At 47.8% G+C, this 25,236-nt stretch overlaps 1 protein-coding gene across 1 annotated transcript; it reads right to left on the reverse strand.

Annotated features, from left to right (window-relative positions):
- Nucleotides 1-80: 80 nt before the first annotated feature.
- Nucleotides 81-24,475, reverse strand: strn (striatin, calmodulin binding protein). Its single transcript, XM_026323919.1, has 18 exons — nt 24,130-24,475; nt 13,675-13,778; nt 12,743-12,816; nt 12,346-12,430; nt 10,304-10,474; nt 9,855-9,984; nt 9,358-9,520; nt 7,356-7,469; nt 6,553-6,696; nt 6,339-6,475; nt 5,835-6,010; nt 5,626-5,673; nt 5,126-5,247; nt 4,802-4,969; nt 4,392-4,532; nt 3,746-3,847; nt 3,446-3,532; nt 81-3,247 (listed from the first exon to the last, which is right to left on the reverse strand). Exons 1-18 carry the CDS (start codon nt 24,343-24,345, stop codon nt 3,078-3,080), a joined length of 2,352 nt encoding a protein of 783 aa, XP_026179704.1. The 5' UTR covers nt 24,346-24,475; the 3' UTR covers nt 81-3,077.
- Nucleotides 24,476-25,236: the final 761 nt, after the last annotated feature.

The following is a 25,236-nucleotide window of genomic DNA, read 5'->3' on the forward strand; positions in this document are numbered from 1 at the left end:
ATCTGATCAAACTGCCCGTCTATCTTTAATGTCACCAGCTGCCTGTGGCTGTAGAGTCCACGTCAGTAAAACACTCACCATCATGATATACAACATATTCCTTTATTGTTGTTACTGATAAATCTGTCAGTCTCCCATCTGCAAAAAAGAACAACATGAAAAACACCAGCTGTATATTCTGTATGTACAGTTGAATCATCTGTGGAATAGTCTGACTCTTCACACTGGAGGGCAACAACAGTTTTATTCAGGTTTCAGTCTGAAGGCTCAGCTCTGATATTTGGCCACTGAAGACGAGAAAATATTCATGTGAAAATAGTCATCACAGTCCAGTGTTTGCCCAGTACAGCCACTGGTTTTATCATCAAACTTACTGGTGTGAAGTGGTCAAGGATGAGAAAAATAACGTTTCGTCTGATTGCACTGAAAGTTTGAGCAGCTGCATGTAAACAGTCTGTTTTTGTTCAGGTTTATCAATTCGCTTGATGAATCACTGAATCATGAATCATTTTGTATTATTGATGCTCGAATAAGAAACAGTGATTTTCTGCACAGGAAGTTGTTGTGAACTACTAAACTAAACTAAATTTACTTCAGGAGATGTAACGATGAGGCACGGCCCAACCAGACTTCATCACAAATCTGCTCGTGTCACTTAAAGCACAGTTTTCCTGCAGGTCTTCCCTGTTTCCTGTCACTGTGCACTAAATGAAACACGTTTGATATCGACACCGATTTCACAATAAAAGCAAAGACTGTCTGGTTTTTGTTTTTATAAATGAAGGTGCAGTATTTTCTGTTTGTTGTGTAAAAACGGTCTAATGACGAGTTCCTTTCAGAAAAAAAACACAAATATTTAAAACACATGGTCCCAGTTCAATCCAAAATTAAAATTCTAGTTATCTACTGTGCTTGACCTACGCTGAATCAAAACAACCAACCAGACTCCATTTAGTATCTACAGAACTTTACAGGAAGTTCAATTTAAACAGCAGCCACCAACGTGTCACACAAAATAACGTCTGATCTGCTCAAGCAGAAGTCGGTAAACGATTTACCAACTTCCACTTTGCAGACAAACTTTCCTTTAATATAATTTACCCTTTACACCAAGTTAATAAATAGATCTGCTTTAATACTCCAAAACTGTACACACGTGTGTTTACCCATTTTACAGTTTAAATATATGCTCAAACTGAAGCAAACTACTGTCCCAAAGTTTCCCAACATGTTAGTGATGCAGCTGCAGTTCTGAGATGATCATTTGGTAAAAAGCACAAATAAAAAGGTGAAGTCATGACTGCATACTCCTAAAAACACCAGCAGAAACCCCAAAGGAACAGACGTCACTTTTCAAGTAAAACGGAGATGAAGATCTTTAAGAAAACCTGATCTACCTGGTTCTCACACATCTGTCACCAAACACTTTAAAAAACTAGTAACTGCTCCCAGTGATGACACCAAATACAAGATCTCAGCATAGAAAGCATGTACAAATGTGGAGGGAAGCTTGTGACCAGTTCGGGAGATAAAACACATAAAGTCTCAAAGCGCTATTGTTATTTTACAACCAAACGAGCTAATTAGCATTAGCAACAACATCGCTCAGGTTTTTTTACCAGGAAGCATCTTGTTGTTCCAGTTGAATCTTTTGGCTTGAAATTGGAAAGAAATACTTTGAAACAGATGAGAAACGTGTCACTGCAGGTTTGTCTCTTTGCAGTTTGTCTGGATTTTTAACTACAAACACACCAAAACAAGCAGCAGAGCCTGGTCAACACAACTTTGATCAAAACTACCTAATCTGAAGAGCCCACCCAAAATATTTTACAACTCAGGAAAAACCTGAAACACGTCAGATTTGTTTGTTTTCTGTTGGCTGATCTGACGGACAGGTCATGTGACAACGGGCCCCTGGGTGCGTATGTTAAAGGCCCCGACTCCTCGTACAAAGGATCAGGAGCCCAGACTGATCACAGCGATGTTTGGCCTCTGACTTTCATCATCCTGCAGCTTCCTGTTGTCGTTTTCTTTGTCTTCACATGTGACTGATGATTTTTTTTTAAGTCATTTGATCGACTTGGCTCCAAAAGCTCCTGTGGTTCTGACAAACCAGAAATCCGTCCACGTCAGACAGAAACTCTTCATTTGACCATTAAAGGACAGAGTGGGGGACGACACAAATGAGCCGTGTTGATTTTAAAGCTGTTTGTTAAAACCAAAAGGTGTGAAACCTCCTGCCACACCTGAACTCACCTGGCACCAATCTAAGACTCACACCTACAGCGGATGGTCTGCTGCTGCAGTCCAGCACTAGTGTTAAAGTTGGACTTTACTAGCTTGTGAGCGCTAATGCTAATGCTAATGCTAGCTCAGCTGCTAATCATCCAGTCATGTGACTCAGCCCTGCGCTCAGGGGGGGGTCAGAAACAAATAAAACTCTACAGGTGTTCTCGTCCTGACCTGCCACACACACATATCCCATCAGCCTCATATGGACCCAGGTGCTGACTTCAGACCAGCTCAAGGTCATGACCTTTGACTTTTTTTGCCAAAATTAGACTAATCATCCTGTGCAGGTTGTGGACGCAGCTTTGAATTAAAACCAAAGCAAGAATCCTCCCAGTCCTGAGTCAGAGCTGCAGTTTGAGTCCTGGATGATATTTTCCTGTGCGGACGAGAAAAACTCCCTCTAACCCTCAACACACAAAAGAATTAATGCTCTGGAGAAAAAAGGCACATTTTCATGACGAACATCTCAAAGCAACCCCGTCGGACACAGGCGGTCGACCCGAGTCGGTGACGGTTTTGATGTTAAAGGAAAGAAGATTCAGCCGTAGTGAAACGTACCAAGGGCCCGTCTTAGTCTCTGCCTCTTCCTTTTTTTGCTTTCATTCATCCGTTCATTCGGAGGTGTGTTTGTTTTAGGACCCAGGCCAGCCTGAGTCTGGGGGGGGGGGGCACAAGTGAGTATCTGACGAATCTTAAAGAAGCGCCTGGATTCAGTTTTCAGCTCCGTCCTGAAGTGAAATCAGCTTCCATCAGGCGTTCCCACTCGGCTGCAGCCTGGCTTCAGGTCATACGAAGACCTTGGCGAGCGCGTCGGCCCCGGCGCTGCCGATGTAGCACTTGGTGGGGTGGAACGCCACGTCGTGGATCGACTCCTCGAACTTCTTGCGGTGGGCGGTGAACTCCTGGATGCAGGTTTTGGTCTCCATGTTCCACAGACGGATCGAGCAGTCGTGACCTGGAGAAGAAGAACCATTTGGATTTGTGCATAAAACAAACTGAAACTCTCAAGGCCTCAAAGCTCCAGGTCAGATTGTTCATTTGTACAGTGGCTTCACAAACGTTACTGTGTCGTAGATTCAACATGACATGGGTCCAACTGTCCTGACCTGAACTGTGGGACCCAATAATCACAGGTGTGTGTGTACAAACTTACTCCCAGACATGAGGTACAGTCCATTTGGATCGACGGCGAGACTCGTGACAGAGTCCAGGTGGGCGACCATGGAGTGGATCAGTTTCCCTTCAGACACAAAACACCAGTTACTCTGTGAGCCCAAACTGGTTCTATGGCTCGATACGAGCCACAGTCTGGGACCTTTTGAAGAGGATCTATTATTGCACTTTAAGAAGAGACAGGTTAAGGAAGAATGGTCCCTAGTATAAAAACCCTACATTTCCCATAATGCACCTGTAGAGGCTAAAGGATCAAAGCTTTTAATGCAGGGGCTGGTACCTGTGTTATTATCGAAGAACTGGATGTGCCGGTCCTCCTGAGCTGTGATGGTGATCGGCAGCGTGGGATGACTCAGGACTTTGTTGATCTTGCAGGGAGCTTCTGTGGGGGGGCGGAGGTGAGAAGGACAAGGTTAGGATTCAAGTCCATCAGCTGGGACTGCGAGCGTTCGTGTCTCTATGTGTCTAAACGTTTAGACTGAACATGTTCAGACACAAAGGAGAAACAGTCAGTGAGTTCAATCAGCAAACGTCCAGGTAAAGTTCTGCTTCAGGTGAACACAGAAAATAAACCAAGACTGTTAAAAACCATGAAAACACGTCACATGATCTGCTCCCAGGCTGCTTTGCTTCTGTAGTTTTATTCCAGCGTGATCAATATGAGCTGATAAGGGAAAGAACTACAACATGGAGCCAGCAGGTGGGACCAGGTGGGACCACTTTGTTTTTGTCTGTGACTTTAGAGTAAATCAGAACAATCAGCCTCAGCTGGACGGGAACACAAAGATTAAACATTTATTAAAATCACATTTAAAATGTCTTAAAGCCTAAAATTGGATTTTAGCTTTTTAAGGCCGAGCAGAATCTCTGGACAAACACTCGCTCCACCTGACAGCAGCTTGTCTGTGATCGGTCGGCCGATTTACCTGGCGGGCCGGCGGACTCCAGCTTCAGGACGAGCTGCTGCGTCTCCATGTTGAACAGGCCGACGTGTCCGGTGGTGAATGACGTCACCATGTGAGCCGGCTCACTGCTCACCAGGTCCAGGGAGGTTGGCACTCCCAGCTCTGAGACACACACACACACACACGCACACACGCACACACACAGAGTGTCAACATCAACAATAAGTTTAATAGGAAGATGGCACGGTGGTGCTGTGGTGTCACTCTGTCTCCTCCCAGCAGCCGGTTGTGGGTCTGGACCCTGGTGGACCCGGGGCCTTTCTGTGTCAGTGCCCTCCACCAGAGGCGTAACTACAATTGGTTGTTTGTGCGAGTGGCAGAGTCGCCTGCTGTGGGGGGGGGGGGGGGCAGAGGGCGACCACGTGTCTCACCTCCGCTCTCGTTGAAGACGGCGAGAGACGGCGAGGTGTCGGCGGCGCTCCACAGCCGGACGGTCCCGTCGGCCGAGCAGGAGAGGAGGCGGTGATGAGCCGGGCTGTAGACCAGCCCCCACACCGAGTCTGTGTGGCCGAACAGCGCCCCCCGCAGGACCGAGGACTCTGCAGCCACATGGACAATAGGGGTTAAAGATTCTTACAACAAAGTTTGTAAAACTTTGATCAGACATTATTTTCTTCGTATGTTTCCTCTCCCTCCATGTGCGACTGTGTCCAATCAATAAAAACCTGTTTCTGTCAGGCCCAACAGGAACGTACCGTATGAGTCGTAGGGGTCTATGTTGGGGTTGGGGGTGTTCCAGCTCTGAATGGTACCGTCCACCCCCCCGCTGAAACACTGCTCACCGCTGGAGCTCATGGTGACGCACAGCACGGCGCCGCTGCAGGACGGACACAAACATTTTCACTATTTTCTGTGCAGCAGGCGTCTCCACAGCCTGAGAAAGGAAGCTGCCGGTGTTTTCTGCGTCTCTGAACCGGGTTCAGTTCATCGGCCGGTGCCACAGAACGAACCAGATTCAGGAGACGTGAAATGATGCCAGTTGTTTTTGTTGTTTACAGTAAAGAAGAACTCCACCTCCTTTAAAGACATTTTCATAAGTACCTGAAATGTCTTTCACAGCATTAACTTCATACTGACCTTTAGCGTAACACCCACCAGTAAACTAAATTAACCAGAAGACTCAACTAGAAATATGTTTACAGTCCAGGTACGACACCGGTTTGTCTCAGTTTCACACAGGTAACCAGGATCTCACCTGTGGGCTCTGAAAGTGTAGATGGGCTCCACGTCCAAAGCAGCACACCTGGAAGGTTAAAGCAGAGCAAACAGCACCAACAGGAAATTACAACGATGGAGGACACAGGGGCGTAAAGAGGCTGCCCCCGGACATGTGGACATCTCAAACAAAGACCTGGTCTACGGACATTTCCAAACTAATATTTCTGTCACATTTCTGAGTCTCACTTCTTGGCAGGTGCGGTCTTCTGGAGGTTCCACAGTTTGAGGGTGTGATCCTCGGAGGCGGTGACCAGGACCGGCTCCACCGGGTGGAAGGCCAGACTCCGGACCGAGTCAAAGTGGCTCCGCAGGGTGAACTTCGGGTTCCAGGTCTTCCTCAGGGCGTCTTTGTTGTTGGTGATCTGAAGGAGGCAGAGTTCATGTTGAGTCACGAGCAGCTGGACCACAGCTGCATTTTGTAAACACAGATTATTGTTCTTATTTCTTGGGAGGCTTTTAATGTGAAATTAACAGGAAGTGTTGAGTCTTAATAATAGTCTTGATTTTCTGATTGTTGATTTTTATTCCTTTACAAAATTGTTTACACACAAAAATAAACTGTCCTAAATTGTGACATAGAAAAACAAAAATTAAAAAACAAGTGAAAGCCTGAAGCCCAGACAGGAAACAGGCGACTCCTGCTCAATAGTTTCATCACAAACCACTGAAGAGCCAGCTCGGTTCACTCACGTCGTACGCCAGGCTGTCGGCCTCATTGGCCACGGTCAGTCCAGCCAGTTCTCCCAGTCCCAGCTCGTTAGAAACCGCCTCGTCCACTCGGCCCAGTATGAAGGACTTCCCGGCCGACGGCAGGAAGGTCATCGCCTCTGCAGGGTTCAGAAATCACCGTCTGTATGAACCGCACAGTCACTGACATTAACAGGATTCATGGAGAGCGGGTTACCTTCATCTGGGCGTCCCACTTCGTGCTCATTGAGTCTGGGGACGCTGGGCCGGGAGGGGGGCGCCACAGGAGGCTGCATGGGGGGCAGCTCCTCAGCGTCCCGCAGGTTAGCAAGCATGTCCTGCAGCTTCGACCGGTTTGGTCCTGGAGAAGAGGAGGAATCAGAGGATCAGAGGACACAAAGATGGAGGCGGGAACGATATGAGATCATACTGTCAACAAATAAAGTGGATGGAAATAAACCAGAGGGTGGAGGCAGCAGCTGCAGGACAGACAGAAGCAAATAAAAGCAGAGGAAGAAGAAGAAAAGTGCACCAGGAGCTGGAATGACAGAAGCTGTTTAAAATCTCTGATTCCAAACTGCACTATGTCAAAATCAGAGTAGAAGCTTTAAAATCCCTGGACAGATCCAGTTTTAGTCCTGGACTACGTGTCCCTGCAGACTGACGGATGTTTAACAGCAGGGAGACGATGAGGACTGACAGGAAGAAAATCTATTTCTGTTTTTACCTGGTGTTTTTACCTGGTACAGGTAATATGAGGTGAGAGGAAACACCTGTTATGTTCCGATGGGTGAAAGGTGCTGAGTCAGGAAAACATGCACAAACTGTCTGAACAGCTGTGGGACATGTTACGTCTTTGGAGGTATTTTTAAAAAGCAATAAGCTCTAAAGTTTTCTAATGAGTATCAAAGTAAAGTACTGATGAAAGTATCAGGCAGAAACACAGTGAAGCTCAGGAGAAGAAAAACAAAGAAGAAGAAGAAAAGAGAGCACGAAGCACCGGTCTGGTGCAGGACTTACTCTTCACCCCCTTCTTGCCCTTGCGTTCCTTCCTGTACTGCTCCTTGAGCTGGGCTATCAGTCCCTGGTCCACTTCCCAGGCCAGTTCACCCAGAGGATGCTGGTCTTCCTTCTCTGCCGGCCCACAGCAGCAGGAGGAAGAGGAGGAGGAGGAGGAAGGTGGGGCAGAAACCTGAGGTCAGTGTCTGGATGCACTACAGCACACATCAACCACTTTAGCCTGACACACCGAGGAAGGGTTTCTGAGAAATGTCTGTGTTCAGTACAGAGCTGGTGTCACGATGTAGTTAGCTTAGCTTAGCACAAAGACTGGAAACAGAGGGAAACAGCTAGCATGGCTCCCTGCAGAAACACCAACACCAGTTTAATCTACACGTGAAGACGTTTGTAAAAAGGACAACGAGCCGTTTCTTGGTTACAGCTTCCTGATGTTGTTCAGGTTCAGGACCCACACATCTGGCTCACAGACCTGTCAGCCTGATGTCAGTGTCCTGAATGAACTTCATTTGTGTTAAAGTCAGTGAATGTAACTGCATCATAACTGCACATACAGTTTCTGTCTGAAATCCCTGAATCACACGTCTGACATGAACATTTCCCCTTAGGCCGATTGTAATTCTTGTTTAAACAACATGACGAGAACAGAAGAACTGGGCAGATGGACACACAAACTTAACTCCCACTACAAGCTCAGTCTGTAGATTTTAGGAGACAGAGCCAGGCGAGCAGTTTCCCTGTATTTCTAGTCTTTATGCTAAGCTAAGCTAACAAGAGCCTTTACCCACAGCTGTGTCACGTCAACAGACAGCACAGAGGAACCAGAGGAACCAGAGGAACGTCCTTCAGATTCTCCTCTACTGTCAAAGTCATGTGACACAAGTCACGTGACCTTGTGAATGTGAGAAAAACAAAGAACGACAAAAAAGTGTGAGCTACAGCTGGAGTGAACCTGAGACAGACTGTGCTTCTTTTATACTTCTATGAGTTGAGATACAACATGTGTCCACCAGGGGCAGTGTCAGCACAGGTCACTAAAACGTCGATTGATAAAACCTGGTTTAGGAGAACACAGGAGCAGCGACACTAAACACTGAACAGGATCATGTTCATTCTTTTACTAAAATAAAAAAAATGACGGTACTAGATCTGTTTTCCTTTGGATCAGGGCTCCCACCTCAGGAACCTTGATTTCCACCTTAAACCCTTTCTGATGACTCAGCAGACGATAAAAACAGAGGTGACACGAGCAGGTCCACAGATGAGAAACATGTGGAAACCGCTGAGGGGGCGTGTGCAGGAGCGACAGGTGCCACGATAACGGCGAGCTGAAAGAAAAGGACGGCAGCCCGGGGCGAGCGGTGCACTGGGTTGTGGAGGCGGCGTGGGCTCGAGGAGAAAGGAGTCAGAAATGACAAATGTGTTTCATAACGGAGCAGCGTGCAGCCAAACACAGACACGGGTTTTAAGTGAGCTCTGTTACTGGACTGACAACAGAAACCACAGCCTGTGCAGGGAAACAGAAAGAGCCGATGACTCTTTCAGCCTGTGAGGGAAGAAAAAGGTGAAATCCTTCGACTCCTTTGCTCGGCAGCACTGAGTCAGCCCTCGTTTACAACTATCTGGACTGTGAAGTGTTGAGTCACGAACTGCGTGGGGACGCTGCTCGTCATTGGCCGACACCGAACGTGTTGCTAGGTAACAGCGGAAAGAGGAGGGCTCTGTGTAAAGTGTGGAGGCAGCCGGGTCACCAGCTGGGAACTTTATTTTGTAAAGAGCGTCTTTTATAGACAGAGGAAACATGTCGACCTTCAGCAACGTTTTATTTTCCCTGCACAGTCACAGACTCTTCTGAGAGAACACCAGAGATATTTATGTAGACTGTTACTGTGCATCTATGAAACCAGGAGGTTCATCTAACCAGGTTTAGGTCTGAGATTTAGGTCTAAGAGCGAAGGTCTGCACACAACCTTCTCTAAATGTCTCAGGTGTCCCCTTATCTTACCCCACTCTCCACTGTCCTCTCCACTCCTGGACTCAGGGGATCCGTCCAGCTCATCTGGACTCGCCAAGAAATCAAAACCCTTCAGGGCCTCCTCTGTGTCGGGGTCGTCGCTGAGGTCAGAGGTCGTGGAAGACGGGGTAGACGACTGTTTCTTCCTCACCATCTGTTAAAAGTCACAAATGAGGAAGAGGATGTGGAAGTGAATCTTACAGGGCAGAGGAATCAGCACATGATGGAGGAGTTTGTAGCTGTGAAAACACAAAAGCTCAGTTTGTGGTTTCTCAGGTTCTGGAGCTGGTTTTTGGAAACAGGCGGGCCTCCCATTGTTGGTGAGGAAGAACCATGTGAGCCAGGTCAGCGGTGTGGCTCCCTGCTGGGTTTTTAATAGTTTTTGGACAACAATGGAGGTCTACTAAACTAAAGCTGCACTGATCAACAATCTGCTAACATGCTCTTTACGTTCATGTGTTTCATGGTGAATTATCTTATTGTCTTACTGCAGCCAGGTCCAGGATGGTTTTCCCCTCGCTGTCCTCCTCCTCGTCCTCGTCGCTGAACTCCACTGCAGCGCTCTCTATGAACTTAAAGGCCTCCAGCACGGTGGCCGAGTCTGACAGGTCGGGTTTACTGGAAGGAAACGGGACAGAGATGAGTCTGGTGGTAAAAGCCCTGAGAACCTTATTTTGCTTTATGATGCAGTTTCAGTGGAAAATAATGGAAAATAGTGAAAATAGCTGTAAAAAGAGGACTTCAGGATGTTTTATGCTCCAGATGTTTGAACATTTTTCACTCCACTACAAACATCTGCACCATGAAAGTACGATCTCCCGACTGCACGGTTAGCCCTGAACGCATCACACCAGCCCGTCAGTGTTATTCTAATCAGAGGTGGACCTGCTCAGTCTCTGTGCACACACTGAACAACCACATCCACCTTTACGTTTACCTGACCATGCCGCTGTCCTTCAGCGAGGACGGCTCGGTGCCGTTGACCATGGGCTCCGGTTTCTTGTCCGAGGGTTTGTCTCCTGAGTCTCCGGTCAGACCGAGCAGCGCTCTCACCCTCTGGGACTTCACATCCAGGATGGTGTCAGTGTATCCCACCTCCTGCAGGTACCTGAGGGGAGCAGGACACACCTGGAGGAAAGGCACCGACCGACCAATACAGTGCACACAATAAAAGTGTATGTTTCTTTAATGGTACGGTCTAAATGTCTGTGAAAAGCCTGATTTCACAGAATTCACGTTACATCGACATCGTTTTACTACAGACGCCTTGTACAATATACGGACAAAGACGAGACAAATACCAGCCGATCAATGGGGCTGATCAGTCGCATCAGTACAACCTGCTAAACATCCTGACAGTCAGGCAACAGGCCCCGAACTTCTCGTCACACTTCACATCGGTGCCTTTCTGTACCACAACACCACAATTCTTTCAAAAGCAGCATCACTAAAGGGCAATGCCACCATGTTCAACAGTTCAGACAGACGGTACGTTCTCCCCGTGGCCTGGTACAGAGGAGGTGCTGATTTCACTCTCCTGTAATGCTCCTCCTTTATTTTACTTTTATATGTGTCTCCATGAAGTCAAAGCTCTGTTCATTTTCAGGGAAGCTGCCGATTTTACATCAGTCACACGCTTTTCTGCCCGACCTCACACGCTCCCCCCGGAACAAAGACCAAACCGACGAGAGCTGAGGAGGAAAAGGTCAAACTGTGCACTGTACCTTCACCCTGGGACACCAGAAAACCAGGAGCCTGCTGACCTGAGCGCAGCGTCCAGTCCTCAGTGGACGCAGGTTTAATCTGAATAGCATCCAGTGTGTTTGTCCACAGAGAGAGACAGAGGAAGGCCGGCCCCCCTCCGTCTGTACCAGCCTCTCCGATCGCAGGAGGACTCCAAGCCTCCACACAATCCTCCATTCACTGTCACCACACACACACACACACACACACACACAGTCTTCGCTGATACACAAAAATGGAAACGTGCACACAAAGATGCTTCTTGATCAAACAACTGTGCTGATCAGTGTATTCACTGAAGTACTGTCCTTCAGTACAAACCCAAGGTACATTACCAGCCAAACACCTGGACACAGTGAATCTGTTCACACTTAGTCTCATCAGCAGCAGCAGAACTGACAGTGACCAGCTGCTGTTGGCAGTGAACCCATGGGTGCACAGACAACTGTCCCTGGATCCATGTGATACTGAAGGAAACTTAGAAACAGCAGGATCCTGAATGAGGTTCTGCAGCCTCTGTTTGTGGTTGTTTCATGTTTGTGTGACCCAGTATCAGCCTCCCGTCTCTCCCTCTTTCCCTTCAACCAGTTTTAGTCTTTGCTGAATTTTACAGAGCAGGTCCTGGACTTGCTCAATCATGGAGGATCTGCCTCCCCAGCTCCCCCTGTGATATTAACCCATGTGACCTGTCAGCTGACCTGGACGTTTAAACCATGTGGGGACTTTGTCCACACAGTGAAACCACATCTACAATAACAAAGATCTGAACACACAGACACACTTCTTTGTCAGCATGAACAAAACTGTGCATAGTGAAGCACATCTGGACACAGGCTTGTGCACAGCTGGTTCTGTTCTGCCCGCCCTGAGTTTATTAGGGTGAAGTTTGGACCAGGACCCTGGGGTGCACAGGATGCTCTGAACGCCGCACATCAGCTGCACTGCTGCCTGTGGGACAACTTTCTATAAAATAAGGAAATAAAAATAAAAACGACGTTTGTGTTTCTTCACAACACACACACACACACACACACACACACACACACCCCAAAGGAAACACACAGCTCCAACAGCGGGGTAGTGTGTTAGAGTCCCATTCAAAGTGCTAATCTCCATTAAGACGACCGACTTTTGTTCTGACACACTCACACACACACACACACACACACACACACACACTGCAGCTCCATGACGCTGTGAACCAGTCGGAGTGTGTGTCCTTGTGTGTGGACTCACTGTCTGAGCAGCTGGCGTCCCTGTTTCCAGCTGAGCTGATGGCTGCTGTTCGGAGGACTGGGGACCTCGCTGTCGTTGCCCTCATCTGCGACACAAACAGAGAGTTACTGACACGTTTCGATTTGGTCATTCCCAAAGAGAGACACATCCTCCAGCTCCTCCCGGGGATCCAGGTTAAACAGATCCTGATCCTGATCTCATCACCTCAGCTGGACTCCATCAGGATCGAGAGCCCGGTCTGGGACTTAGATTTACCTCAACACTGATTAAATATCTGACCCACTGAGGCAAAGCCTGCAGCCACTTAGTGAGACACACATCTTCATCATCATCATCACGAGCTACAGCAACTGAACTGAGGCCATTTGTCAGGGCCGGGGGGGGGAGGAGGTCTTACCTGAATCGTAACTCGGAGGTTGGATCTCTCCCTGGTTCAGTTCGGTCCCATATTTCAGTTTATGGAATTTGGCCCTGAGGGTGAAAACACACACACACACACACACACACACACACACACACACACACACACACACACACACACTTTATTTAGCTTCTTCTACCTGGTGTTGGGTTTAGTCTCTCACTTTTCAAAATGTCTTTATAGACACTAATGTTCCTTCCCACAGGTGAGAATTACCTGACACCTGTGGGAACTGAGGTCAAATGAAGTCGACCACGTTCAGACAAGGTGTCACCCAAACACTGTGTCATTATGAACACCCAGCACATTGCTGAGGAAGTGACGCTCCCATCAGCCTGTTTTTCCTTCCCTGAGTCCAGATTCCAGGACGACAGTGCTGAGACTGTGAAGGGGTTCTAAAGTCTCTCAGATGATCTGAACTCAGTCTAGAAAGTGACAGAAACATGCCCAGCAGTGGTTTAAAGGTGTGTAACTATTGGACTAAAATGTACAAAACCACCAGCAGGGTCCATGATGGAGCTGCTAGCACCAAATCAATCCCATCAGCCCCTGCCTGGCTCCAGTGCCGCCTCAGTCTAATGTGACTGGGGCTGATTTGCTCTGGTTTTCCCACAGCAAACAGCACCAGACCTGCCGACCAAACCCTCGACCAATCTGTGAAACGTGTCGCCAGATTATGTGATTAATAGCTAATAATTCCATCAGGGGATAAGCTGCTCATTGAGGCAGACAGATCAATTTCAGTCAGTCGCTTTAAATCCTCATCAGAACATCATAACATGTTCTTTAGTTTTTATGTGGGAAAAAGGTACAAACATAAATTATCCTGAAGGTTCAAATATTTTTATAGTATGAAGATGTGTAATAATGAGGGTTCTCAGCAGGACACACACGCATGTTGCACTTACCTCTCCTGTTTGAGGGCGTACTCCAGCATCTTGATCCGTCTCACCAGATCCTTCTTCAGGTTCTCCTGACCTCGCCGCTCCCCCTGGAGGAAGGCGATCTGAGCCTGGAGGCAGCAGAGGAAACACTGACTGTTGATGTGGGAAGGACACAACAGGACGGACGCACATCTGACTGTACTTCTGTCTTCACGACATCTCACGACTCGGCTAGTGCTAAACGTAATGCCGGCGAGGAAGAACCATGTGAGCCAGCCCTGGGCGCCATGAAGGGGGGAGCTTGGATGATCCCGAGGCCCAGGACTAACTGAACAACAGCAGCACTGTAAACAGTTTCTGGGCCGACAAGAACCAAACGACAAAAAACTGAAGGCCCAAACAACCCGCACAGCACACCTGAGTACAGCTCTGCACCTGAACAGGAACCAGTCTGGGCTGTGGGTTTATTTGTTCTTCACTGTGACTGGGTCCTTGCTGAGTTTTCTATGAAACTAGCAGACGAGCGCAAAGATTAACCAAAACCTCAGGGAGTCGAAAAAAAAAAAAGCATCTTATCTTCATTACACATCATGACGAGAAGAAACTAGAACAAAATCATCAAATCAACAAAAGCAGCCGGTCTGAAGCCACCAGACAGAATCCCATTCAGCTGCTGGGGCCTTTGTTGCTGTAATTATTTGCACTGATTATTTCTCTCGCCTCTGCCTGACGGTCTAATTCCCCCTCAGAGATCATTAAAGCTTTATCGAGCCCAATTCTGTTTTCGCTTAGTTCTAATTTGATGCTCGGCTCCACCGCAGTCCCAGAGAGTTGAGCAGGGACTAGGAAAATGGTGTGCGGCTTCTCAGAGTGGGAAACGTAAACATAAACGCTAAACATGCAGGAATCATTTATTTAAGCCAACTCAAAGCTGAGACGATTGTGTGTGTGGGCATGAAGGGGTTCTAGAAACACTAGAAACTAAAATGACTTTTATTCCACTGGGTTGGAATCAAATTATCATCAAGACTTAAAATCAACCTGCCCAACAACAGGAAGAAGAGCTCATCTCTCCACACCAGGCTCAGCAGGGTCCAAGGGCCCAAATCCACCTGGGAAACGGACCGAGTTCAGTGTGATCCCACAGCTCAGGCCTGATGGGAGACTTGTGACCAAAGAGCACTTCTCTATCCACATCTGATCCGACTTAACGTCTCCTCTCAGACGCTGCAGGTCAGCGACGTGGGAACACACGTAATGTGATGCAAAATGTGAGCAGAGAAGGTGTTGGGTCATAAACCCGGAGCCCAAAGCCCCAACAGCACTGTCAGCTTGATCTCCACCTCCCAAAAATGATTTAGGTGAACTGATCTAGGTTCCATCGTGGTGGTTTCTAGAGGTTGAAGATGTAAAACCAGACAGACACTTTGATTTTTACCGAACCTGTAACTTCTCTGCTCAGTCTAACCAACAGAACCTCCAACTGGTTTGTTCTTCGTCAAACCCGATGGCCAACATCTCTGACCAGCCAGAAATCCATCCGATTGTTGTTCCTTCAGGTGACGAACCAGGTGCCGGGACCCTGCTCAAATGTGTCAGGAGCTAAAGTCAGTCTGAGAGGATTCAGTGTGAGGGGAAGGGAACAGCAGCAGGACGGTGGTTACTGGATGATGTTCAACAGTCACAGCAGCGAGCAGACAAATCTAATATCAATATGAAAACATCTGTAGATTTTAGATTCTTGATTTACACTTTAGGGACATAATCACACGTCCATATGGTTTTCAGGCTCCTGGTACCTGCAGGACCTGCCTGAGAATCATCAGGTTCAGTTCCAGTGGCTGCAAATGAAACATAAGGTTTTTCCAGTAGAGTCTATATTTTATTTAATGGAATAAACTGGAAACACGCACATTAGTGTAGTACTGCTACAGGGTTTGTCTTCGGCTGTTCCCAACCAGACCCGTGACATCACAGGGCCGACCCTCCTCTTCCTCGCGTGTTCCAAACCAGGTCAGCTGTTATATTTAATATGCGAGTGCAAACCGAACTCTTCCTGATGGCAGCACAGCTGTGACGCCTCATCCAGGCCTGTTTCCGTCCGACTCTTTGATTTAAAATACAGCAGAGGCGTGTGGCAACACAACATGTAGCTCATGGTCTTGTTGCTTCCTTACAGCTGCAGAAAAACCCAGGTACCGTACCTGCCCAGGACCACAGAGCTGACGTGATGGAGCAGCTGGTGAAGGAGGCCTCAACAAATGTGAAACAAGTCGTCTATCACCTTAACACTCGGCAACTAGCAACTAGTCCTGCAGCACCTGCACCTCAGAGAACTGATCCTCATCGGTCCATTTGTACTTCATGACAACTTTTATGGCCAAACAGCTGCAGGACTGATGATTTTCCCATCATCCTCAGCTGTTTACCACTAAATAACTAACATTAGCATGCTAATATGCTAAACTAAAACAGTCAGCACAGTAACTATTACACCTAACCATCGTGTGTGATCAGCCACCTGCGACACCTATCACAGCACTGACGGCCATGTTGTCCACGTGAGCCTGCACGCTCCAGACGTCTTTACAGTGTCCGTATTATTCAGGAATCAATTCAGTGGGTCGCTCCACACTCGAGGCCACTGCATCTGCATTTGACTGAGCTGATGGTGGGAAACTGCAGATGAGACGAGGTTTCTGTCTGAAAACATTTAGTTTTAGCAAACATTTAGCAAAGGACGGAGACATTTGTTTCATACGGACACAAACTGTACCTGAGACAGATCTCTCTCTTTTCAACAACCTCAGCTTTAAAACAGAAGGTCAGTGATTTCTGTCTGTGTGTTATTTATCCCAGACACTGACTGGACTTCAGGTAAACACATATTTTAACGTGAAAATATTCTGGCTGCTTCAAATCCACTGACTCTGCTGCTTTTCCATGCAGACACTTAAAGACTGATGGTTTTATTAAGCCACAGCTCAGAGGCAGACAGCGCCTCCCCATGGCTGGACTAAACCCGGAACACCATCCTGGGCCATGCTCCTAACTGATCCATTTAATCAGAACTTCAGGATACAGCTGTTAGCTTCGTGCTATTAGCTCTACAACAGGGGTCTCCAATCCAGGTCTAAGAGCGCTACTGTGCTGCAGGTTTTCCAACTATCCCTGCCCTTCCAGTTTCTAATTGGCTGAACACACCTGATCCAGGTAATCAGCAGTGGGTAGGGCAGGGACACGTTGTCCTGTTGTCTAGGTCTTAGACCAGAAACAGACTTAATGAGAATCCCTTCTCAGACCTGATCGTCCAGATGAAAAATCCTTCTGCTCGTACAGTGACGGCCCCTGAGGATTTACACACCACGTTAGTGTGTTGTTAGTGAAGAGCTGCTCAGCTGTGTGTCCGCCCACGTTACCCGTCCAACAGGACGGAGGTGGTTCTTGCTTCATACAGAGACTCTGAGGTTCAGCAGCTCTTCAGTGGATTCTACTCATCAGTTTTACCAACTTATGGTCCGTTTTCATCCATACTCCAAAAAACTGGATATAAAACAGTCAGCACTGCAAATACAGGTTTTCTTAAAAAAGACCAAGACTCACATTCTCTGAGTGGAAGAGCTGAACACAAACAACGTGATCAGGCTGAAATGCTCTTTTTCAACATCAAGCCTCAGACACTGTTCAAACCCAGCAAACGTAAACCAGGTGTCAGGTCCAGTCCACAGTCTGAAAACCATTTGAATCTTTATTTTTTGGAGACAGGCCGAGGTGTGAAAACAAGCGGCCACAGCGTTTTTGATCAACAACAATCTGAGCTTCAGGCCAAACAGCAAACACATTCCACGTGAATCATCACTGTAGCTGCTGATTAGCTGAGACTTCATTTCTGCCTAAGTCCTTTATATCTTCATGTTTTGAAGAAGCAGGTAAAACAAGTCAGACGAGTTATTTCAATGTTATTTAAAAAGGTAAACTCGATCAGCACAGAGTGTCGGCGCTGATGAAAACACCCAAACAGACAAACAGCACTAACCTTTAGTGTCGTCCTCTAGACCACATGAAATGCAGGACCTTTACAGTCCCGGACTGGTGGTCCCTTAAAACAACAGTGACACTTGCTGCACAACAACAGACCTGCTTTATTTATTTGGAAGGGACCAAAGAATTTAGTTTCTGTTCGTAGAATCAAGATGTGGGAAATAAGATTTAGTTGAAAACTGAAAACAAAGCTCTCCACTCGTTCCACTGACTGGCTCACATTTCCCTCGATCTTCCCTTTGTTCTTGCTTTGTTAAGGAGTCTTGGCACATCGCAGCCGCCCACACCGCTGGCATCGCCAAGACACCAAACTCCAAGGCTCTTGTTTTACAGTGGAGGTGAAGCGATGGATGGCAGGAGGCATAAAGAAAGCTGAGGATGATGGGAAGAAGTCTGAAACGATGCCCAGAGGCAGAGACAGCAAGCACTGGCTCCCTGCCCTCGGGGAGTGCTGCGCCTGCTCCTCTGAAGCTGAAGAGATTCTCTTCAGAGCAATGTAAAGCCTTGAAGAGCAGAGCTGAGGGTCCCCACCAACCATCTGGGCCCAGATTACAGCAAAGAGCCCCAGGCAGAATGAACCGCAAGGGAAACACCGTCATGTTGGAAGACTCCTACCTCCAATTTAGTACTGGCTTATTTTAGGATTTCAAAATCCACACGATCCCAGAACCACTTTGTGTAAACCAGCAATGACTGGACTTGGGTCAAATAAATTCTGATTCAGCATAAGTTTGTCTTGAACTCGAGTGACTTGAACTTTTATTATTTCAGACTTGGCCTTAGCTCAAAAACCTCAGATTCAACTTGGACTTGAATTAATTTAGACTTTAAGTTTTGTTCAACAAACAGATCAGATCAGGAAGTGACCCACCTCTCACCCAGTGTGAGCTGGGATTAGCTTCAGCTCCGTCTACTTTGACTTTGACTTCTCACTTGTGACTCAGATAATTTAAGGTCTGACTTGGACTCTAAAGTAACTTCATGCAGCCTCAGACCACTTGAGACATTATCTGATTTGTGCTTGTGTCAAATAACCTGAAAGTTCACCTGGACTTTGACTTGGACTAGTCCTGACTGGTTCGAGATGTAACTCGGACCTGTCTAATAAGACTTAAAGTGAGCTGTCCACTGTTGATTAACCTGGGGCAGGTGTGTTCAGCCCGTCAGAAGCGTCCATCGAGGGCTGGAGTCTGAGACCCCTGCTGAACAGTCCAGACCAGGGACGATTTGTTTCACACGTCATCATCTCACTTTACACACTATTGTCGATTTCCATCAGCACGTACGAGGAAGGAGGAACTAAACTGCACATACAGGTTTTCTGTTCACGAGCTGAGGGTCAAAAATGCAAAGTATGTGGGACAGTACGGTTCTGTTGTGAACTGTCTGTTTGAAGGGCAACTCTGCATCTGCAATGATGTGTCAGTTAACAACAATGATCAGCAGATTAATTGATGATGAAAATACAGATAATAACCAGAACACTGCAGAGCTCAGTGTGGCCACATGAATCATCTTCCAACAAACCGAAACCTAAAAATCAAGTTACTACATTTTAAAACACTTTGAGGTTTTCAGCAGAAACCAGTTCCTAAGCAGAACGACTGTTATCATCTAATATTATTACCATCAGTCTGTCATTACGTGGCTCTGACTTCAGCCATTACCAGCTGAGCCTGAGGCCGACTGGGATTCCTGCTCCCTGGTTTCCAGGAAGTGTCTCTCAGACTGGAGGAATTCACCGTTTCTGCGCCGATGCCAGACTCCACCTACGCCCGACACTTAGAAACTCCACTTGCTGAGTGTGACAGAGTTAGATCCTGCCCTCACACTCGCTGCTGAGTCTGTGTCAGTGTGTGTGGGCGCATCGTGTCGCATGTTGTGCAGCGAGTCCAGGAATCGTCTCCTCACACCGCTGCAGTGCAGTGCAGTGTGTGTGTGTGTGTGTGTGTGTGTGTGTTAAAGCTGTCAGCGCTGCCTGCCAACCCTCTGCCTCACACTACTTGACGTTCTTTACTTTTATCTGGGAGCTGTCAGCCTGACGGAGGTCAAAGGTCACCGAAGCCACAGGGTGCTGATAATGACACTGAGCTACCATCCACCACACCAGCTCATATGTTACTGACACTGATGGAGTGGCACCGTTTCCTGAAACGGTGCCAGAACCTGAAACCGCAAAACAAATCTGAACTTTAAACTGAAGAAAACATGAACTCGACACCTTAAACATCTAAACTGCCCCCAGCTAAGGGCTAATATAGTCTCCATATAACACACAAGGGGCTAATAACTACACCACCATCGAGAACAGAATCCACAACCTCCTGTTCAGTCAAACAGGTGTGACACGGGTGTGTAGGGACGTTACGAGCTGCCGTGAGAGCAGGTGATGGTAACATCAGGTTCTGACAGACACCAGGCTGTGACGTGGAAATATGACTGCACTCTGTAAACAACACAGTCATTAATATTTAAATGCTGTGCGTGACTTACATCTAAACAACGTTTGCACGGAACACGGGGGCAGTGCAACCTTGAGCCGAGTCTCGCATGAACAATTCCAAAGTGACCGCGAACATAAAACCACACAATCAGAGGTTTGCTCTGATTTTTAAACTCAGCATCTCTGGGGTCTGCGCTTTTCTCCTGCTCCGATAAAGACGCCGCGTGTGACGGCTCCTAACGGAACAACAGCTCAGCGAGGCTGAAGGCAGAGGACCATCGGGTTCAGCAGTTACATAACACACATGCACAGAGTCATGTGCTGCGGCTGCATTATTTAGCTACACAGCACTGGAGTGTGAGGAGTCGGGTCCAAGACGTTTGATGCCGCTCTCATTACCGATGAATATAATCCAACCATGCAGGCAGCAGGGCTGGTGTTGGCAGGAGGCCACAGAAACGCTCCCAGCCAGCAGAGTTTCAACAGTGTCGTGGAGGAAAACGTTGCTGTCGGTAATTACCACAGACACAACTCACTGACCAGTGATTTAGGCCTTTTGAGTGTTTTCAGAGTGGTCACAGCCGGGCGCCACCTCTGGACCACATCACAGTCCACAGGAAGCTGGTCTTTGTCGGTGAAGACCCGTCCCTGCTTTAATCTGTCGGGAACCATCAAGTCTGCGTGAAGGTGTCGCTCCTGTCGAGGTCGCCTCCTCCGACCGTGACGGACGAGACCAGAAATAAAAATAAATCCATAAAATAAAATCACTGAACTGGGGCTGCAGCTGAGTCTCTTCTTCACTGGAGTTAAATCAGGTGCAACAGTCATATGCAGTGATGCACAAAGTGTCAAACTGTCTGCACGCGCACACACACACACACACACACACACACACACACAGAGCACATCTGTCCGCCTGCGTGTGTGTGTGTGTGTGTGAGACCATTTAATTAGTGAAGGAAATGGGCTGCAAAAGCAACACTGGGGAAAAAGAGCAGGACAATTAGTGCACGCTCCAGCAGTGACGTGCACTTGCCAGAGGTCGTGCACGTCACTGATAGTCTGTCCACGTGCACACGTGCAAAGAAAAGTGAATTCATCTTCACGTGTACAGGAGCTAGTACCTGAACACTTATGTGATCTTTCTTCTTTCAGAGCTGCTGCCTGCAGGACTCATTGCCCCTGGTTCTGGTTCTGACTCTGGTTCTGGCTCAGTCGTGGATGGAATTAGTGCTGAATGTGTCATATTAAAATCAAATAACAGAGAAATGATGGTGTGTGAGGCTCCAGCTCTGCTCCTGCTGCCGTGTCTGTGTATTTATGGCCGAGAGGAAGGAAGCCGAGCAGCAAACATCCTGGAGGTGGGAGATGATGAGCATCAAACATTTCACACCGTTCTCTGGTTTTACCTCCTGCCTGTAAACTCCAGCTGGTGCAGTGCTGAGCTGAATCTGATCAGCTGTGACGTTAAATCAGAGACAGAAATAAGTCAGAGCCTCCCTCCCCCAGGAAACAACGACTTTCTGTGTTTCTGGATAATAAACTCAGACTGATCTCTCCTGCCTTGAGTGCCGGAGGCCTCAGTTTCCTCTTCCTGTTCCCTGCGTGGTCACCTCAGAGGAAGTGACACAGCCTCAGAAACTAATGCAGCCCGTCTGCATCGGGGCCCTCAGACCACACGGCAGCAGAACTGGTGCATTTACATCTGAAACCGGTTTGCAGCCATGCGGGTCGGCCGGCTCTGTCCTGCTTTGACCCCGTCCCAGCTCACTGGGATTGGAAATAAAGACTCAAAGGGAATTGTGGGAAGTTCGACACAGTCTCCACTCTGTGGTGAGAAAACTCCCGAAGGACATTTCTGGCATGTTTGTGCCATAATCCTGAGGCCGCACCAGGACACAGACTGGAGCTGTTTGTTGGAGTAAAGCTGGGCCAGAGTTTAGTCGTGGCCACAGGACATATTTTGGTTGCTCAGACTAAACTGGATGTGGGACAAGAATTTCTCTTTAGAATATAAGACGCTGCAGTGAAGCGATGGATGTTCTGCCACTGCAGCACCAACCGGCCGATCAGTCTCACGTCAAATAACAGAGCGAACCACTGAGCAGACACAGAGGACTGGAGGGACAGGGTCCATAATAAAATCCTTCAGCTCAGCACAGTGTCCCTGGTCTAGTCTGATGCTTCACTGCTGGACTTGATCATTGCTCCTCACAATTAACACAGAGGGTCATTGATCCAGCTCAGCCCTTTATGTGTCCAACAGAGAAAATGTCCTTCATGTCCTGTGTCTGGAGAAAACAGTGACAAAGGACGTCTCAGTCCCAAAAGCTGAAAAATCCTACAACACCCAGGATGCATTGCGCCCGGTGCATCCCACGCCAACTTCCTGTTGAGGAGAGACGAGCTGTGATGGACGAGCATTGGACTTTCTGCTGATCATTGAGGAAGGTTTTAGTCCTCAGGGTACCCAGGTTGAGCTCTGCTTACAGGTCACACAGAGGTCAGAGGTCACAGAGGAAAGATCACTGTTGTTCACTGAGACACACAGGAGGCTGGATGGGAACAGGTGACGTCTTCAACGTGTTTTGTTTCCAGTGTAATATAAACGTTTTTAAACTAACAAACCACCTCAACAGGTTCAGTAAAGAATTCAAAGGATTTGGGTTTGATTGGTAGAATCTGATCTGGAGTCAGGTTTAAGAAAAAGCCACTGTGCCTCATCTCTAGTTCTCAGACTTGATGCTTTTAAACTGAAAATCTTTGGGTTTTGGGCTGATGATCAAAGATGACGGGCATCTGTCAGAACATGGATCAATCTCTTTAACAAAAACATCTGGCAGAATGACCAACAGTGAGACCAGAGTGGACCCACGATTGGTTCTTTAGACTCAGCTCACTGTCCTGACTGCGTCTCTGTATGAGCAGGTTTTATTCACCACATGTCAACGCCAGATTTACCTGTAAATACCTGAATAACCAGACCTGAGAGGGAAGGGCGGCACCTGTGTCCAACCCTGATGAGACCAAGTGTCCTGCACAGAATCTGGTCCGAGCTGAAACCTCAGACTGGTTCCTGATAGAACGTTACAGCTGATCCATCAACACACGAACGTTTCGTGACTCAACTGCATCACGCACGACACGCAAATGCACCGTCCCTGCATCAGTTACCAGACAACTAGCGGCTCCACATCCATTATCGGACACAGTCCAGCAGGACGAGCGGTGTGACATCTGGGACACAAACCCTCATGGCAGTGACGGGTGATTAGGGTCCGCTGAAATGATGGGGGGGGGGGGACCACAACAAAAACACACTGGTTCTTTCCAGCTAATTGGCACAGCTGCCTGTCCGATAATGGATCTATACATATACACAGGTTTGTGCTGCACAGGTAACGTTTGTTTAGACCGTGTCCATCACCACAGACACGTAAACTAACCTCACTGTCATTACGCAGCCTCTCAGCTAACCTGCTTAGCAGGTAACGCGGCTTCGTGCTCCGTGAACGCAACACGGAGCGAAACAGCCATTTGAAAAGTGCGCAGTTTTCCCTGCGTCTCCTTCCAGTTGACGGACAAACACCTGGGACGGTGTTTGGTGCATGTTCTGGATCCAAGAGGACGCAGGCTTCAATTCGGCATGTGAATGAGCAGCGAGGCAGCCCGTGCAGCACCAGAACTTTACACCACAGCATGAATGTGCGTCACTCCGTTTACGGACCGCAGGGCAGCGGATAGCACGAAGCATTGACAAAAGTAGAAACGTCATCGACCAGGTGAGCTGCTCACCTGAGTGCACCACGGCCGAATTGAATAATTCGTCTTCTCCACTCAAACGGACTCACCGGTGTCACATCGACAGAAACATTTTATAAATTACAAGTGATGACACCTTCAATGTGCAAATTCTCCGACGCGGTTTGGTGCAACGGGCTCCCAGTTCAGGACGAAGCTCCGCTAGCAAACCGAACATGTCCGTGTCCGCTCACCTGCAGCTCGGCCCGCTCCACCTCCCACTGCGCCCTCTCCACCTCGAACCGAGCCCACTCATGCTGGAGGAAGTGTAGAATCCCCGGGATGCTGTACTGAGCCCTGGCCGCGTCTCCGCCGTCGGCGGGCTGCGGGGCTTTGATGCAGCCACCGCCGGGCAGCCCCGAGCTGTTGTTGCTGTTGAAGAAGACGCCGGGGCCCGCCTGCTCGTCCATGGCCGGACCGGGGCGATGTGGTTCGGGTTCGGTCCGGTGCTCTGTGTCGTTTCAGCAAAATATCCTCCGCAGGGAAATGTAGTCCATAGATAGTCCTCTGCCGAAGCAGCTGTCAGCTGATGGCAGCACACACCGGAAACTACAAAGACACGACTTCCGGCGTGCACCTTCAAAATACAAGAACAGACTTCTGCAGCCAGGAGCCGCATCAAAGCTGAAATGTTGTAGATTAAACTCTGGCACTGTAATTAAAAGCAAATGTAATTATCACTCGCGTGTTATCAAACTTCATGTTGCACATTATGGAGAGTCTCATTTTTATTATCAGTTTATTATTCTCTGTGTTCAGTTTATATATTAAGTCAAACTGTATGTTTTAATGATCTATTTAACTTTGTATATAGTGCAGCCCACATATATGTTATTCTCCTACCAATTGTTATTGTAGCTGCTGTAACAACATCTTCTGTCTATATTTGTCTGTCTATATATCACAATTAACACTCAGCACAAAAACTAAGGTTTTTATTTGAGTGGGAAGAAAAAGCAAATTATCTTCATTGCAAGATTTTTGGTGGTCTCACTAATTCAGTTAATTACACTTAATTGATGACCAGGATGAGCAGTGGTTAGCACTGTTGCCTCACAGCAAGAAGGTTCCTGGTTTGAAACCCATCAGGGGCCTTTCTGTGTGGAGTCTGCATGTTCTCCCTGTGCTTGTGTGGGTTTTCTCCAGGTACTCTGGTTTCCTCCCACAGTCCAAAAACATGTATGTCAGGTTGATTGGTGACTCTAAATTGCCCATAGGAGTGAGTGTGAGTGTGTGAGGTTGTTTGTCTCTATGTGGCCCTGTGATGGACTGGGGACCTGTCCAGGGTGGACCCCTGCCTT

This window comes from Mastacembelus armatus, unplaced genomic scaffold (assembly GCF_900324485.2).
Source record: "Mastacembelus armatus unplaced genomic scaffold, fMasArm1.2, whole genome shotgun sequence".
NCBI classification, from domain to species: domain Eukaryota; kingdom Metazoa; phylum Chordata; class Actinopteri; order Synbranchiformes; family Mastacembelidae; genus Mastacembelus; species Mastacembelus armatus.

Bases quoted from the DNA above. Each gene is read 5' to 3' on its own strand.
- strn (XM_026323919.1), bottom strand. From the start codon at position 24,345: ATGGACGAGCAGGCGGGCCCCGGCGTCTTCTTCAACAGCAACAACAGC. The intron at 6,476-6,552 runs GTAACCCGCTCT...TGAACCCTGCAG, and splicing joins AGTGGGACGCCCAGATGAAG to AGGCGATGACCTTCCTGCCG. The intron at 6,011-6,338 runs GTGAGTGAACCG...TGCCTCCTTCAG, and splicing joins CCGACAGCCTGGCGTACGAC to ATCACCAACAACAAAGACGC.